This window comes from Haemaphysalis longicornis, unplaced genomic scaffold, assembly GCF_048455015.1.
Source record: "Haemaphysalis longicornis isolate Haplotype H1 unplaced genomic scaffold, Haemaphysalis longicornis Haplotype H1 scaffold_5, whole genome shotgun sequence".
Lineage (NCBI taxonomy): Eukaryota > Metazoa > Arthropoda > Arachnida > Ixodida > Ixodidae > Haemaphysalis > Haemaphysalis longicornis.
The window spans coordinates 65,031,217-65,049,970 of NW_027526385.1; the positions used below are offsets into that span (position 1 = coordinate 65,031,217).

The 18,754-nt window shown below is 46.3% G+C and overlaps 1 protein-coding gene across 2 annotated transcripts in view; it reads left to right on the plus strand.

The window, feature by feature from the left end:
• Positions 1 to 3,249: 3,249 nt before the first annotated feature.
• LOC144138339 (putative cytochrome P450 6a13) overlaps positions 3,250 to 18,754 on the plus strand; it is a 40,615-nt gene continuing 25,110 nt past the window's right edge. The window contains exons 1-5 of one of the 2 annotated variants that reach the window (XM_077670572.1): positions 3,250 to 3,435; positions 7,109 to 7,208; positions 9,340 to 9,392; positions 16,793 to 16,889; positions 17,978 to 18,103. In XM_077670572.1, coding sequence (XP_077526698.1) covers positions 3,356 to 3,435; positions 7,109 to 7,208; positions 9,340 to 9,392; positions 16,793 to 16,889; positions 17,978 to 18,103 — 456 coding nt within the window. In that variant the 5' untranslated portion in view covers positions 3,250 to 3,355. The remainder of the gene's footprint in view (positions 3,436 to 7,108; positions 7,209 to 9,339; positions 9,393 to 16,792; positions 16,890 to 17,977; positions 18,104 to 18,754) is intronic. The other variant, XM_077670573.1, reaches the window with a different exon arrangement.

Consider the following 18,754-nt stretch of genomic DNA (forward strand, 5'->3'; position numbering starts at 1 on the left):
TCCTTTAGGGGGCTTTTGAAACACGTATTGTAACCGACGGAGCTCTTTTTATATGTACGTTGTTGTCATGGTTAGACGTTAGATCGCGCGACCTATTAGACTTCAGAACGTTATTCCCAAACTGAAATTATTTCCAACACTTCTTAGAAATTTTTTGTGGTTACCCAACAATATAAAACACTGGCTTTCATGTGCGCTAGATCACAATCGCTCCGCAAAAATTGGCTGTCTGTTCTTAGTAGAATTAGGTCATTGCTTTCGCTCTGTTTACTTCTGTTCGTAACTTATCGATTCGTCATTCGCATGTTGCTGACATGGATAACACATCATAAAGCATTTCACAGGACAGGAAACACTAAAAACTGATTCACGTTAGTTGTCGGGGTCCAAAACAATGGCCTAGCTGTTCTCAGTGACATCAGTTGTTCAAAAATGGGGACATTGCGGTTCTGAGCAAGGAAATCGAGGCAGTCACGAAACGTAATATGCTCAGTCTTTGCTGCATAGCATTTTATTCGAGAATACAGAGCGATGTTGTAGGAAAAAATATGCTGAGGCGAAATTTTCAAGTAGAAATTAGGTGCCACATTCTTCGATAAATAACTTGCAAAGGGCCGGCAGGGGGTAGTGGTCATCGGGCGGTATTGCGCTTTCTCCGAAAAAAAGGGCTCTAAAAATGCCTCTGACTATGTTGTGCAGCGAATGGCGCTGCCGTCGCAAAATGGTAATTTTAAGTATGCGGCTCAGAGGAAAAATAAGCATTTCATGGTCGGAAGTGGTATTGACATGAGAAAAGCGGCCTGAAATCCTGGCGCTCCTTTAAAGTCGACTGGAACCGAGTTTGTGCTGTTAGCCTTTTCCTGTTATGAAGCACCACCACCGGATCTGCGTTATGCTTCTACCGCCTTCTACGTGCATCCTAGTCGTTTGCGAAGACAAGCGCACTTCGTAACTATAAATGTTCGCAGGAGACACTAAAGATTGCTTGCGTACAGGAATGCGAAAGACGGCCAACGTGCCCAACAACCTCAGGGCTCCTCCACCCCGCGGGGGCGGCGTTTGTTTCGGAACCACACCCGTAGCCGCCAACAGTCACTTAGTCAATTTTTACGGCCGCTTTTTGTGTTTTATAAAGGTTTTCGCCTAATACACATCTCAGAGAGTTAGGTATGTATTTGGATCGTATATATGTGATAGATATAAGTGGGACTTCTTGGTTATTCAGCCTGGTCCAGGCATGTTGTGCACCGACTGTCCAAAATTGTTTGTACCAAGCCTTGACCTCAGAAATGCTTCACCTTAGGAACGAAGATATCATGCGGCGGGAAACGCATTAACCTAGTTCCACAATACAAGGGGACAATACAAATTTGCAGTAATAAATAATAACGAATTTATTGTGGACATCATGAAGACTTCTGGTTTCACGGGCTTTCTCAGAAGTAAAGACAGATGGGCAAGTCTATATTGCGTACGTACATAGCACCAAGAAAACTCCACAGAACGAGCTGATGTGGGCCTTCCACATGGTTTTCTCTTTTTCTCTTTGTTGTGGGTTTTTGTTTTATTTTGAAGGGGGGGGGGGCAAAAGAGTGCGAAATGTTGTTGTTCCTATGTTGTCGCTCAAGACTATTCGGTTGGTAGTAAGTGCTCGCCCTGTGAAGTTCTTCATTTTGTCCTTTGGCTTTATAGCTTTTGTTCACGGTATTTTAATGATTTTGCTCATCTGATTTACGCATGCATGAACGCCTAATGATCAATTTATTAGGTTAAAAATTCTGAGCTTCTTGTTTCCTCGCTCGATTTCAGCTACACAGGATGCCTGAATATACTATTTTTTTATAAACCGGTTGACATCCCTAAGCGAGTCAGAGTAGTGTCTGTGTGTGCCTTTCCACGACCCTCTTAGGCGGATGTGTTAAGCCCTATTTCAAGATCCCAACGAAAAACAAAAAAAAAGCACCCACTCCGATCAATCTAAATAGGAATATAAATATTTCGGGGTCTGGTTAAACAGAGGGGACAAATACTTCAGAACTCACGGGGAGCAAATTAATAATAAAGGAAAGCGAAACGCAGCTATAATGAAGCATAGAGCTCTGTGGGGGTACAACAATTATGAAGTAGTGAGAGGAATGTGGACAGGAGTAATGGTTGCGGGCCTCACATTTGCGAATGCTGTACTCTGCTTAAAATCAGACGCTCTTTTATACCTTGAAGGGTACCAGAGAACGGTAGGCCGTTTAGCCTTGGGAGCACATGGTGAAGCAATTAACGAAGCAGTACAGGGAGGTATGGGCTGGGCGTCGTTTGAAGTTCAAGAAGCTCAGAATGAAATATGTTTTGAGAGGAGGTTGAGAGCAATGGATCAACGTAGGTGGGCCGCTAAAGTGTTTAGTTACCTTAGTTACACGCAATAGTTAGCGAAAGCTAGAAGGGTAACGATGAAGTACGGAAATAACAGTGGAGAATCAAAGCAGCCAAGGTAACCAAAAGAATCAAGATAGATAGAAACGAATAAATGGAGGAAAAAATGGAAGCTAAAACGTCATTAGAGATGTACAACGCAGAGAATTTGGACATCAGAAAAGAAAATTTCTACGGTAATTCTAAGGGCAGTGCTTTTGTTTTTGATGCTAGATCAGATTGCTTGAGAACTAAGAGCTTGACAACTAAGAGAACTAAGGAGCTATAGAGAAACTGATGGGGTACGCGTGGTCTGCGAAACAAAAACAGAAACTACGCGGCATATAGTTTTAAAATGTGGGTGTATCCATCCAAATCTTCAAGAGGGAAATGATCGGCAACCAGAAGCCCTTCGTTTTAAGGGTATAACGGAGGGAGTTAACTTCAAGGCTGTCTAGGCGACTACACGAACATTAGAATGCTGGTGGATGAAAAGCACAGAGAGCAAGAATGCCTAGGACATCTACTACGTGCCACAGAAAAAAAATTTGTGCCTGCCCTCAAAGCAGCGGTTGTATACAAACACAGATATATTAGATTTTTCTTGGTAGGATGACAGGTCATGCCCGTGTTTCAAAGGGGATACCAATCCCAGTCATGCATCAATCAAAACGCATTTGCATAAAAGACAATGCAGGAAGCAGAGCCATAAAGTCGGCGCACCGATGTCGAAAGAGTAATATAAGCGAGGAAAAATGCAAAGGAGAAAAACAAGCCGCTTTTCCTATACGGGATCAAGGCCGTTCACTCCAGCACTCGTTTACGACGCGCCGCTGCGCGGATGCGGCTATCGCAACTTTCGCTGGCTTTGCCGCCCGGCTCAGTCGGCGACGCAGAAAAGCTGCTTCTTCCTACCAAGGCAAAGGGATAACACCACGCAGAGGACGCAATGCTCGATGCCTATTACTGGGCCTGGGTAACCTCCCTGATGGCCTGCGGCCTCTACGGGTTCTACCGTTGGCTTCTCAGGTGAGTGCCGTAGACATATGTTTAGGGTGAAGGGTGTCAGGTTGTCATTGTCGTACAAAGTCATACGCAAATAAATCTACTGAGCGAACAGTACTCAACAGCGTTTTATCTGGAAACCTAATTTCGAAAATCCCTGCAGGGGTTTCGCCTCTGTAGGTATTTCTTGCTTAACACGCTAACATCCCGGCGCTATGCATACCCCGTCCCGATTTAGGAAAGTTAGTTCATTCTCGTAAATAGTGCATGTGACTTCATGAAATAAAACAAGTCGTATGCAAATAACAGAATTAAAAAAAAATATGGTAAACAACGCTTAAGTATTGGCATTACATGTACAAGAAAACAGTTGACGTAAATAGTTACCCGGGAAACACCGAACGTACGCGAAGGCATACACTCAGATCGCCGCCCTTTAAAATCAACATGCGGCTCACGCTTTGGTTAGTTAGCTAATGTGGAGGAAACAAAACGTCGTGAATACGAACAGGATTTCGTTTCTCTAATTTGTTATTAAGTACTTTGTCATAGGTTTTCGTATATTTAAAAATGCAGCATCAATTTGCTGTTATTGCCCACACCTCGCAAATGAAAGAATTCTTGTCATCAATCGTGCCCCAATTAAATAACTTTTTCAGGACGACATTAAAATTTTCGATAAGTTGAATTCCAAAGATCTGCGAGTTTGGTGCACAATATAATGTTACCCAAGCTTTCAGCATTTCATAACGTTAGACATAAGGGACGGCACTTTCTTAATTACAGTGATCACGTGCTATAAAAATGGTACCAACTAGCGCCATTCTTTGTTAAGCGGTAGCTTAACAGTTGTACCGGTTGATAAGTGCACAATATTTCAACCACAAATTTAGCAACGAGATTGGCATATCTGCGAAAGCGGCATTTTGTATACAGCCAACGCCAAAAGATTTTGTTTTCTTTCTCCGAACCATGGGCAGGCCGGTTGAATAAACTAAATCAGTAGTGGTAGTAGGTGAATGTGAATTTTATATCACTACTTCCTACGTGCTACAGTTACATTACTCTAGTTAAATCATCAAGGTAACTCCATCCACGGCTTTTTAAAGATCACAGTAGAGTGAATGACAAATCTGCGCTTGAACGTAGGTGAATGTAAGAAAATATGTTTCAGTAGAAAATCACATAAAAATATTAATTTAATGTCGAGCTATAGTAGCGAATTGAGTACTTGCGGCGCGACTGATTCAGCTCCCTTTTACAGGTTGTTTTTTCAATGATGTATTCTCTAAACTTCCCAGGACCATTTTTTATAAAGTTTCGCAAGCACGTTTAATGTAATTATTCTTTGAGCCGGGCACTGCCCTTCGTACGTGTTTTTATTAATTCTTTAATAATGTCAGACTGTGTATGCTCCTTATAATTATTTAAAGCCTGCACTTGAGAAGAATAATTGCACGCGTTATCAAGGATGTTTGCTTGTCTCCTTTAGCATTCGCATGGTGCAAAGTTGTCAAAACAGGAAATATACATTTCCTTGAAACACTTCGACCAGCCGCGAAAGTCTTGTTCGTGAAATCAACAAATGCAGATTTCTAGACGTTCAAGCGCAAATTTGTCATTCACTCTACTGGGAACTTTAAAAAGCCGTGGATGGAGTTACCTTGATGATTTAACTAGAGTAATGTTACTGTAGTACGTACGAAGTAGTGATATAAAATTCTTTGCTCTGGCAGAAAAGATGATCGGCCATTATCTGAATCTGATAAGAATGAACTCCAAATCAGAAGCAGGACCACAGTAGCCTTGCACCTTGCACGCAAGCTAGTTCATCCACAATTAGTGTTACGGGGCGTGAAACCAAAATTCCAGAATTTATTTTCTCTGTTTGTGGATTTCTGCCTTTGCCTACAAGCATTTGCGCTTGTGCCTGGAAGGTTAAAATCACCAATTCGGATTATTTTTTTTTTCAGAAATTTTGATAATAAAGCGAAGCTTTATAGGCCTCACTGATAGACTGTCGTTCGTCGGAAAAACCCCTCTGGAGGAAAGCCAACTTTCACAGTGGGTTTCACACGACGATGATATGAGTGAAGGCGCATCATCAAGCACCTCACGAAAACAAAACGCTTCGCGTGCCCGGAATCGAAACTGGGTCCCTCGCATCAAGATGCCGACGTCTAGTTGATTTCCCCATTCCGACGTGGTCGAGGCACTTTCGATTTCGGTCTTTGACTGACTCAGGTTGCATGGAAGAAGGTTTCGCGCTTTAACCATTCTTCTCCTTAAAAAGGGGCCAATATTTTTTTCTGCTCCCTATTCCAGCAAAAATATTCAGACAGCAGATCATTACTGTCAAGCAGATATCAGGACGCGAGCGGTGACCCATTTAGAAGCAACTGTTAAACATGTGCATGCACGGTTGTGCAATGTGGCACAACAAAACCGCATCAATGCAAGAAGTTGCAAATAGGCTTCAGTTATCTCGCATGGAAGCCGTGCTTCATGGAAGCCGGTGCTCTGCGGATCGTATTTAATTAAACTAATTTCAGTGCTGTCAGTTTTATCTTTAGGCTACAAGGATTTATATATATACGCCGGCAACAGGATGATCGTTTTACTGAGCTATCAAGCGGCGTGGAGTTCCCCCTGGTGTTATACCGGCAAACAGCTGCGCGGTGATTTTACGAAAACTCCAACAGAGGGCGCTTTGTAATCCTCCTGATTTTACTTCAGAACTTTTTATATAATATCATATAGGGTCTTTGTCCGGATTCGCAAATATTTTCCCTAGAAAACATGTATATATTCATTAAAATTCTTGAAACGCAACAAGGAGGGCCGCGGCCGTGACCTGTCTGTTTTCACGCCAAATTTTAGTGAGGCATATCAGGAGCGACTGGTAATGGTTATGCATAATCTAGGCAAATTTCACGTAAAAATTCTGGTGGGGGTGAATATGAGGTTTAACGCGCTGACGCTACACAGGCGATGAGGCGTGGCGTAATGGAGAGCTCCGGATTTATTTTCAGCACGTTGGGATTTTTACGCCTAAAAATTGCGCTGCTTAAAAGAAACTTCGTTGTAATAAAATTTTGTTACCAGTCTCTGAACTGAAGCTACTATCGCTACCAACGTTTTGTCCTTTTCTTGCTCACCCCTTTCAAAGCTTCATCACTCCTTTTTTTCTCTGTCCTCTAAACAATCTAATTCCTAACACTGCTCGGCTAGAATCAGCGTTTGCAATAATTTCAGAATTTATATCTTCTCTTGTTCCGGTGGCCTGGTATCGACGCAAGGGATACCTAACTCCCCGATGTCTGTGAAGAACTGCTGAGCAGTTCTTCACAGACATTGTTTCTTTGTATTACAAACAAAAAACACTTGTCGTATCACAAATTCTAAATTGCACTCTCAGTTATTTTACATATTTACTAATACGCTGCTAAATTATCTCTAGAAAATTTTTACTATTTCCGTAGGCAATGCTGTGGACCAGAAGAAAAATGCGAGAGGAATCCGTACTTCCGTGATGACTTGCTAGTAGTTCACACAATCAGAAATTTGCCATCACCAAACTTGACTATTTCCTTTCATGGTATCCAAACTTCCTGCATTACATGGGGATATAGTGAACTTTGGAAAAATAGATTCCACTTCGCCTGCGCCACTTTATTACTTCTTTTTTACGCTGCAGGAAGCGGCGGAAGTGCTTCGAAGTTTTCAGGGACACTGGAATACCAGGACCACCAACTGACAGTCTTATAAGTGGAAATGCCGACGCCTTCTGGAAGCCCGTAGGTTCATGGAGGATCCTCTCGTTTCTAACGAAGCGGTTTTTTCACAGGGTTTTCAAGAAAAATATCGCTTAAAAAGTATGCCAAAGACACGTGTCCCTTCGTTGAAAAGCGGCAACTGAATTCATATGCAACTTTGTTCAATGCAGAAGAAAAAGGTCAAGGTGACCCTTCGAAATAAATTCCAGTCCGGAGACTCATTTTTAGCCAAAAAAAGGTGAGCATTATTGAAAAAGCCTAAATTTGTGAAAAAACTGCTCCCTCTATTTAAACCTCATAAAAGTGCGTTTTATACTCGCGCTCGTTGTGGCTTATATAACGCCTGTTACGCACATATTTAAAGTGTAATCTTCATTCAGCATCCTCTCGATGTAAGTGGTGACAATAACAGGTGTAGCAGCCGCGACAAGTCGGATAATATTTGAAATAAGGACCTCCTTTCATTCCGCCTATAAAGCTGATGCTTATCGACGGCGTTTCAATGTTTTCTGCTTGTTTTGAGTCAGTGATTTTTTTTGTTAGAGGATAACTTCGTAGATCAAAGGCAATGTAGCAAACTAACAAATATAATGAAACAAATTTGCAAAATTTGTGGGTCATGCAAAATGTTAAGGCCACTTATAGGTCGTGTAACGAAACTACATTGGTATATTAAATAAATTCTCTCACCACGCCGATAAGAAGAGTATCCGAGCTGTAGTGCAAATTTACAGCCTGTCCAAGCAGATGTTCGTTTGCTTAAATGAGCCATGGAGACAAAATACAAGTTTGTTTTATTCGAAAGATCTCGTGCTTTATAGTGCTCCCAGCACTTGTCCGGATGCAAACGATGCTTTTCACTGTGAAATTAATCAATTTAACTTAACATTTCGATATTCCCGCTAAACCGTGTGTTTTCTGGGTCTGCATGACATCACAGGAACCGACCGCTCTGCAGCCGATTGAGCACGGCCGGGCAGGAGCGGCGGCGTTCGCGCGTTTGTTTACGTTACTGAACCTAGATGGCGTCACCATACCGTGGCCTGCCGTTTTCTCCCTTTGGTTTCTTTTTTTACAGTATTTAAACTTGGCTTGTTTTTCTTCAGGGAGAAAATACTCGTTTCCTTAAACGTAGTGCTCGCTCGACCAATATGGTCACGTAAGACATTGTTGCTTGCGTCGATCGGCCAGTGTCGTCTGAGACAACCCCAAAGCCCCATAGTGCTGTGCAGGTAAATCAAGCGTAGTGCGCGCAGTACCAACAGCAGTACGCATCAGTACTTCTAACTTTACATGTGTTTTCGTAACTTACACTGTTTTTGCCACTATTCTTATTGCTTTAAAAAGAACGTGCCCTAAATTTAAACCCAAATAGCTCGTTCTGCAAGCTTATAAGCTCAGCCAAATTTACGTCTGCTTTTGCCGGCCTCCGCCATGCGCAGAACAGGCTGGTAAGATATCATAGGTTCTGTTGCGGGAAATGAGCGAGTGGGTCGCATGGCCATTTCCATTTTTCCTAATTGTATAGCTTATTTGAGGGAAGTTTACGTTAAAAGTGATGTCAGTATGATTCTAACGATGCAATCTTTTGAATGAACCAAATTGTGTTTTGTCTTCGTGGCTCCTTTAAATCTAGCCAAGAATGGTACCGAAGAGAGCATGCAGTGTAAAATACTCCCCTAAAACTCGTCCCATTTCTGGAAGGTTAAATCAGATGGTCGAGTCGGCAGGGCTTATGTTGTAACATTTTTCTTCCGCGGGGTTAGATTAGCGCGTGGATTATAGACTGGGGCAGGGTACGCAACAAAAAACGCGGTATTTACGCCGAGTTCAGCCGTACTCCTAAAATAGTTCTGTAAAGATGAGCATGCCGCGTTCCGAACTCGTGTGCTATATTTAATATCGCATTTAGTTACGTCCTTTTATACGAACGACGGGTGTAACAAATCCCTAATGTGCTTGTGATATTAAGCTGCGACTGTGCAATATTCCTTGTGTTTCTATATCGCAAAAACCAGTGATAACCCGCCAATGTCAATGGCAGCTGTTTAGAGGGAAATTTTCGCCTATCAGCTATTGCGTGCAGTTTCTGTCTAAACACTCCCTATCCATGCAGATGCAATCAATAGTTGGACTTTTTTTGGCATTTCAGACGCAAATCGAAAGCATCAGCCGATGGCTGAAACAGTACGGTGATGTTTTCGGGTGAGTTGAATTGATCGTTCATTAAAACGTTTATTTCTAGAGCGCTCTTGGCTTATGAAGAGCGGTAAACAAGGCTTTGAAACAAGGTAGGGCTCCTATGGGGACTTGGAATGCCGCGTAGTTAAAAAAAGAAATGAATCTATCAACTCACAATGACGTGCTGAATTCACTCCGAAGACACATTGAAGATTAACGAAGAGGAACAACTGAATTTCTAGCAACATGGTTCCTGTGAAAATGTGCCAAAGCGTTTCGAAGGCAAGCCTGGCTGTAAAGGATAGGAAGAAGGTCGCCGGAGTTGAACGATGGATACTGAGAGCCTCTTTTAATGATATAATGACGGCTGAAGTGTTTCTGCTCAACATACTTCTCAGCGCAATAAATGCGAATGTCGTGTTCATTTAGACATGTTTTTATTGCGTGCACAACATGATGCCTGATGGCTGAGCACGAGGTCGCGGGTTCTGTTTCCGGCCGCGTCTGCCGCTTTTCTGATGGCGGCGAAAAGCAAAAACGCCCGTGTGTACGAGATTTCTTCGCACGGTAAAGATCCCCAGGAGGTCAAAATTAACCCGGAGCCCTCCACTACGCCGCGCCTCATCGCCTGCGTTGCGTCGGCGCGTTAAACCCCACAATCAATCAATCAATGATGCCTGATGGCTGAAGCTAGAGCTACGAATTAAGGACGGAAATTTGGGCTAGTTGGTTAGTCGATAAAGGGTACATTTCACTAGCGCAAAATACAGACCGCACGAGTAAGATTGATTGATTGATACATCTTTATTTGCGAGCCTGAGGCGCAGATGTTAGGGCGCCCGCCTGGCGGAGAGCATCCTTAGTCCAGGATACCCTGGCTGCGGCTGGCTGTCCGGGCCCTCGTCACCAGGTCTTGCTGGATCCTGAGGTCCGGGATAGTCAGGCAAGCCATCCACTGCTCATAGGATGGGGTGGGGTTGGGAGGGAGGTGCGGGGTTCTTTGGCACTCCCATACCTGATGATACAGGGTGCCAGGAGAAGGACAGAAATTACAGGTGGCGGGGTATTGAGTTGGGTAAATGGCGTGAAGAAGGGTGCTGTGGGGATATGTATTTGTCTGAAGTATTCTCAGGGTGGTGGCTTCATCTCTGGATAGTCTTGGGTGCGGGTCCGGGTATTTTCTTCGGTCGAGACGGTAGTGGGCTAAAATTTCGGCGTAATTCGTGAGCGGGTCCATTTTGGGGGCAAAAAGCGAAGTTGTTCCCTCTTCGGTAATGGCCCGGTGTATATGCGCGCGGGCAGCGGCATGTGCCGCCTCATTACCTTGGAGGAATTCATGCCCAGGTACCCAGACGAGGTGTACCTCGGGGAGTCGGGGGATGCTCTTGAGGAAGAAAAATACAGCACGAACGCTAGTCCTAGCGTTCGTCCTGTGTTTTTCTTACTCGTGTGGTCCGTCTTTTGCGCTAGTGGAATGTACCTGTAGAAAAAGAGGTAGAGGAATAAAGAGAAGAAGAAGAAACTGCTCGGAACGGTGGCCTCCTGCCTCTCTGCTTCTCTTCGCCCGCCCCTTTCTTAACATTTGGTGCCGAAAACCCCGTGCGGCAACGATTGACTTCAACGCACGACCTCAAGGGCCCGTCTTTCATCTGCTCCGCCCCTTCGCGCTGCGAGTGGGGGAGGAATCGTTTAACGAAGTGGTCCTGGAACGTCACGGCTGGGGGGACGATTAGGTGCAGCCTACCGCGTAATGGAGCGACTGAAGAGCAAGATTTCTCCGCGAAGAGCCAAGAATACGAGGCTTATAAAGGAAGCTCGCTCGTTGCTCGACGCTGGATGTCAAGACATCGCCAAGCTCATGGGCTTGCAAGATCGACTCATGGCCAACCACGCCGAGCTCTTGAAGATCAGCGAGGAGCTCGAGGCCTTCCTTACGGCGGAGGAACAAGACATCGAGTATCAAGCGGCCGAGGAATACAATGATAGGACCCTCGACACGTTGGCGGAAATTCGATGCAAGATCGACTTTCTTGAACGAGCCGCGCAGAACGCCCCACATTCGCCGGCTGTTAACGAAATGGTCCCGTTCAGACAGGAAAGTGCGGCCACGACCTCGGGACCTCGGCTTCCGCCGCTGGACGTACCGGTCTTTCGAGGTGAGCTTCAGCTTTGGACGGGTTTCTGGGAGCAGTTCGAGCAAACCATCCGCAACAACAACGCTCTGACGCCCACGTCGAAGTTTTATTATCTGCGCCGTTACGTGATGGGGGAGGCGGCTGCAGCAATCGCAGGCTTACCGACCACAGACGCCTGTTATGCGGATGCTATAGAAATCCTCAAGCAGCGATACGGGAACAAGCGAAGGATTCAGCAGCATCATCTTTCCGCACTGAGGAATCTGTCGCCTGTAAAATCGTCTTCTGACATACGGGGGCTCAGGCAGCTCTACGATGCGGTGCAGCTGCATAGCCGCTGCTTGAACTCTCTGAAGGTGCCCACCTGCAGCTTCTCTGCCATGCTCGTAGATATATTGCAGCACGCGCTCCCACACGATATTGTGCTGAATTTTACTAAAGAGAAGCGGCATCGAGAGCTGACCTCCTCCCCAGGGTACGGCCCTCCTCCAGCCAATTCATCAGGAGAGCTGAACCCTTCCCCAGCAGACGAGGCACTCCCAGCCCGCTCATTGGCAGTGACAGCTGAAGCGGACGATGAATTGAAAGAGCTGCTCACCTTTGTGAGGATGGAGCTAGAGAGCCGCGAGCAGTGCTGCGAGTTGCCCCAGCGACAAGTTGCTGGCAACCGACCAGAGAAGCAGCGAAGTTGCCCCTTCACGGCGTCGGCATTACACGTCACTGCCCGCAAAGACCGAAAGGAGGAGTGCTTCTTTTGCCATTCCCAGAAGCACAGCACGCGTTCATGCACCGCCGACCTCTCGCTGGCTACTAAGAAAGAGCATCTCGCAAGGGACAGAAGATGTTTTAGGTGCACGACCAAGGGTCACCAAGCGAGAAACTGCAGGGCCAGATTGAGTTGCGCGTCGTGCCACGGGAGGCATGCAACCACCATGTGCGACCCTTCGTTCAAAGGCAATAATGCAACCGAGGGTGCACCGGGAACAACGGTCTGCGTATCGGCCCCGGTTCAAGCGTCTGGAGAGAGCAGCAACGAACAGTCGAACGATCGTTCTAAAGACAATGGGGTGTACCTTCAGACGTTCCGAGCATGGTTGAGCCACGACGGGAGGAGCCGACTCGTTCGAGGTATACTCGACGGCGGAAGCCAGAGGTCGTTCATCACCGAAGACCTCGCAACCAAGCTGCGTTTGAAGGTTGTGAACGAGACGACGGTCGCATTCAACACGTTCGGCAATGCTTCTACTCCGTGTGCGCAGAAGCGAAAAGTCGTTCAAGTTCCCCTTCGGAGCCAACACGCTACAGATGTCCACTCCATCGAAGCGATAGTGGTACCTGTCATCTGCCAAGATGTATCAGCACCATCAGCTGATATCTCTTTCGTAGAAGATCTGCGAAGGCAGGGCAAGGTCTTTGCTGACCAGCAGATGTTCATAGGAGTAGATTCAGAGCCCGGCCTCGGTCTGCTCACTGGATCCGACTACCTTTGGCGTTTGCTAACGGGAGAAGTTATTCGGAGCCCGGATATCGAAGGCCTGGCGGCGATAAACACTATTTTTGGGTGGACGCTTCAAGGTCCGTCTCGGCAGAAGGCATTCCTAGATGGGGGAACTCACCTCATGGTCTGCGTTCTGAGGGTGAGCAGCGTCACGGAGGACGAATCCGCGTCAGAGCTCTTGCAGGCTTTCTGGCAACTGGAATCAATGGGCATAGCGGACTCGAGCGAACAATCTACTGATTGCCTGGTACAGTTTAAACAAACAATTCAGAAGAACAGCGGAAGGTACACTGTTGCACTCCCCTGGAAAGAAGGCTGGAAGAATTCCTTGATGGACAATCGTGACATCGCACTGAACCGGCTGCAGAGATTAGTAAAGCGACTTTCTCACCAAGAAGGGCTGCTACAGAGGTACGACACAGTGATCAGGCAGTACTTGTTGCTCAACCATGCTGAAGTCGTACCCAAAGTAGTTCCTGACGATCGGGTGGTTTACTACATGCCGCATCGCGAGGTCGTGCGCGAGGAGTCACTGACAACCAAGCTGCGAGTTGTTTTTGACGCGTCCTCGCATTCACAAGGTGTACCATCCCTCAATGACTGTCTCGACAAAGGAACGAACCTCAACCCAGAGTTACTTCAGGTTCTGCTGCGGTTCAGGTGGTATCCCATAGCTATAAACTCGGACATAGAAAAGGCATTCCTTCAAATCGAAGTGCAAGAAACGGATAGGGACGCTTTCAGATTTCTCTGGGTTGAGAACATTCCCACCAAATCCACGGAAAAGATGGTCGAATGGAGAATGACGAGAGTGCCATTCGGCTCAACCGCAACTGCCTTTCTGCTCATGGCCACTATCCACCATCATCTGGATACGGTGAGCGAGGACGACCATGACTTCGCCAGAAAACTGAAGAAGTCGTTTTACGTGGATGACTTACTCATAGGAGCGGACACATACAACGAAGGATTGGACGTTTACGAGAGATCGAAATCTATAATGAGTAAAGCTGCTATGAATCTTCGTAAATGGAAAACTAATAACAAGCAGCTTCAGAAGGTTTTTGACCAGAAAGAGGAAAACGTCGACGGAGCATCAACTTCTGGGACCGTGCTGGGAATGCTTTGGAATACAGAGCATGATTGTTTTGACTTATCGCCCAAAGCAGTAACCCAGTACTTGGCTTCGGCCACATCTAGCTCGAAGCGTTCTTTGCTGAAGACGGCGGCCAGGATCTTCGATCCACTTGGAGTTCTCGCGCCATTTACTGTCACAGCTAAGATCCTGTTTCAACAATTGTGGATGAGGCAGGTGTCATGGGATGCTGAGCTACCCACCGATGTAGCTATGTTGTGGAAAGCCTGGTGCGCCGATTTACTCCAGCTGGTTTCGATTAGGATCCCACGGTGCGTGAGACATGGGCTTGACACAGTAGTGAAAGCTGCTGACATTCATGTTTTCGTAGACGCCAGCTTGAAAGCATATGGAGCGTGCGCAAACCTCAAGGCTTCAGACACCAATGATCATGTTGTCACTTCCTTGATTATGGCCAAATCTCGAGTGGCACCGATGAAAGCCTTGACTCTTCCGAAACTGGAACTGATGGGCGCAGTGGTAGGAACGAGAATGGTGAAATACCTGCGAACATCGTGGGATACGTTGTCGCTGAGCGTTGTCATGTGGACGGATTCTACAACCGTACTCAACTGGATCCGAGGGCATCTGAACAAACAAAACCAGTTTGTCCGGAACCGAATACTGGAAATTACAACTGTAACCAAACCAGAGGACTGGATATATTGCCCAGGTGAAGATAACCCTGCAGATTTGTTGACGAGAGGTGTGTCGGCGACTACTCTACGTGAGAGTCGAATATGGTGGAGAGGCCCAGAATGGCTGCCGAAACCGCGTTCTGACTGGCCTACTGACCCAAGCAGATTGAAAGACGCTTGCGGGGAGCAGATGGTGCCCCCAAAGCCGGGTGATAAGATCTCTCAGTATGCAGGGGTGCTTCTTCAGACACAGGGAAATTCAGAGCCCATTTTATGCCTCGAGAGATTTAGCAGTCTGCAAAAGCTGCTGCGTATCACAGCACAGGTCTTCAGGTTCATGGAACGTTGTCGACGTACGCAAAGGTCGTTTCCTGCGTCGATCACCGCCGAGGAGATGGACAGGGCCGAGATTTTCTGGATACGGCATACCCAAAATGAAGTTTTCGACCGAGAGATCGGGCAACTTCGATGTGGCCATTGTATCGACAAACAATCTGTCCTGCATAACCTCCACCCATTTTTCGACAACAACCGAGTTCTTCGTCTAAGTGGTCGTCTTCAGGGAATGAAAGCTGCCTACGAGGAAAAGCATCCGGTCATACTACCCAAGCGGCATGCCTTCACAAGGTTAATAGTTGTTGAAGCCCACTGCCGTGTATTTCATGGTGGCGTAGCGAGCACTATGGCCCAGTTACGTCAACGTTTTTGGGTTATTCATGCTCGGCAGGAGGCGAAGAAGGTGATTCGTGCTTGCTTCCTCTGTAAACGATTCAGCTGCAGACCTCCGCTGCCTGAGGACAGACTACTGGCTTCCAAACCATTTGAGGTAACGGGACTCGACTTCGCCGGTCCACTTTACGTGAAAAACACCCCGGGCGCAACTACTTCAAAGACTTATGTATTGCTGTTCACGTGCTCTACCACAAGAGCTGTGCACCTGGAGTTAGCAACCGGACTCTCTTCGGACGCTTTCCTTCTCGCTTTTCGTCGGTTCCTGGCGCGCCGAGGGGTACCGTGCACTTTGTACTCCGACAACGCGCTCGCATTCAGAAGAGCTTCAAGAGATATCAAAGAGGCACGGAGGATAATGGGCACCTCTCCATTATCCTCATTTCTCGCCACCAACCGGATTAAGTGGAAATTCATAGTCCCAGCAGCGCCGTGGTGGGGAGGTTGGTGGGAGAGGCTGATTCGCTCCGTAAAGTCAGCCTTGCGGAAGGTGCTTGGAAAGACGAGCCTGAGCGCAGAGGAGCTGACCACGCTTCTTACAGAAGTAGAAGCTGTCATCAATTCAAGGCCTCTTACTTATACGTACACCAGTGCGGAGGAGCCCTCGCCTATATGCCCTGCGCACTTTCTCATTGGAACTTCCTTGCTGAGCATACCTGGCCCAGGCAATGAGGACGCCTCCTACATCAACCAGGTGACACGTGAAACCACAATTAGCAAGCTTCGGTACCGGCAGAAGCTTTTGGACCACTTGTGGAATCGCTGGAGAAGAGAGTATATCCTTGAGCTGAGGTCCTTTCATCATCATCCAAGTGCGTCCAACCGAAGTTTACAAGTTAGGGACGTGGTCTTGGTGGAGGCAACTGGCACCCCCAGGAGCCTTTGGTTGCTGGGCCGTGTTACAGAAGTTTTTCCTGGACGAGACGGGCTCACTCGGGCCTGTAGCTTGAAGACGCAGGATGGGAAGATAATTAAGAGACCGGTGCAGACACTTCATTTCCTAGAAATGGGACCTCCATCTTCTGGTGGGGGGAGAATGTAGAAAAAGAGGTAGAGGAATAAAGAGAAGAAGAAGAAACTGCTCGGAACGGTGGCCTCCTGCCTCTCTGCTTCTCTTCGCCCGCCCCTTTCTTAACAGTACCCTTTATCGGCTAGAGCTAGCTTTGTTAGGTTTTATGGTGTTTGCGCTAAGCCATTTTCCTATTTGCCACATATATACTTCATCTACGTGCGAAACAAAGCTCTAAAGTTCCACACCGAACTGTTTTGTTCTTTTGTGGCTTTCCTAGATTCTTTCTCGGCGCCGTACCTATCGTTGTCACCAAAGACCTGGACATGATAAGGGATATTATGAACAAAGACTTCAGCAACTTCACCGCACGAGGAGTGCGTATGCTTTGACCTTCTGAGTTCATTTGCTGTTTCTCTCGTAATCTCCTACACAAAATTCCTCCTTACCGTATGATGTGCTCACTTAATCTTAAAAGCAACGGCTTTTCTCAATGACGCAATGACTGGACTTTCCTAAGAGCAGCACTACAATCCATCAGCAAGCCAGAGAGCTGAAAAATTACTTCAAATTCAGCCTAAATTAAGCCCGGTTCTCGATCATTGATTGCTGAAATATTTGCTCAGTGAAGTCTTGTAGAAGACTAACCTCTTTGGACGTGGATAAGGGTATAAGCTAGAAAAGATCGAAAAAGCTGTCCGTATCTGCAAAATGAGGAACCTTTCTTCTTCAGTTGACCTTTAGAGGCAAAAACGTCATCTGCCAGCTATGGAATACCGGCGAGTTCATTGCGAAGTAAAAAAAGAAGGGGTGAAAGGTACAGGGGGTCATCATTGCAACTAATGTATTCCCTAGTGATCGCTGAATCGGGTGTAATTGTTCTATCTTCACGAGCAAAAATAAAGCAGCCTATTAAAAACGGCCAACTTTCAAAAGGGGACCTGTCAATATTGTATGTTTAGTATTCTGGAGCTAACCTTAGGTTTCGCGCGATTGTATAAAACATGCGACGAAATCACAAGCAAGACATTTTTCACTTAGCGTTCAAGGTTAAAAAGCTTTCACTCGTAGTTTGAACGGTATTGCTTATTTAATGTGAACACCCATCTTCCCGGAGTAATGCCGCATACAAGAAGTGACGCTCCGTACGTCACTGAATAACCATCTGCTCCTCAAACTTACTTTTTGATACCACTTAAATTATCGGTCATTCGAATAAATACAAACCAAGATCTGTCTTTTGGATAAAGTAACAATTCGTTAGAGTGCTCTTCCAAGAACTGAGACTCACACGTGCTTGCAATCTGTTTAGCAACCCTCTGGGCGATACCTATCAACGTCTGCAATCCCTGTTAAATACGAATTTGTAAGCTGCGGCCGTACATCTACTGTTGATTAACTCGTTTATATTCACATTTAAGAATGCCGTTTTCTGCTTGTTCTTTTGTTTCAATGGTTGCGCCAGCACATGCTGCACCTATACGAGCACATTCCTCTGTGGAGCGACAGCATTGCTTTCGCCAGTGGACGTACCTGGAAAGAAGCTAGGACATGCTTGCAGCAGTTCTTCAGCCCATCGAAAATGAAGGCGGTATGCGACCAGGCACTTCGCCCTTTTAACCCGTGCGCTTCTCATATTTTCGGTCAGTGGGAGAGGCAGCTGTCAACGAACAACCGGTAAATGTGGCAGTTAGTACTTAGCGTGTTTTGTCAGAAAAAAAATATATAGCCAGTATTTGTTGCATCATGGCACTGCGGAGTTTAAATGCAATACCTGGTTGGAGCGTAAATGCAACACGTTACACCAACACACGCATGCCGTCGTGATGTAGAAAAACCGCCACAATCACGCCAACGTGACTCCGACGCTGTCAGATGAACACTGTGTGACGCAGTGTGCTGACGTTGCTGAGTCTGCACTTTCAAGTCGTACCAATAGCGACCCTAAAGGTGATGTTGGCTTCCCATGATCCTACTCAGGAATGCCCCACACGGAGTTTATGAAATCGAACGTCATATCGCAATATTGGGCTCTGTAATGAAAACCATTTCACAATCGCAAATCCTTCTCTTCTAGAGTGCACACTTTGCGCCCGCGCACCATAGAGAGAACGGTCGAGGCGTAATCCGTCACAGCAGTAAAATACATGATAGCACTCTGAAATATTCTCTCCTTTGCTGCCCCATTTAACGGTCAACTATGCAGCAGCGGGGCGAGGGTTCTGTTTGTGGTACACACGTC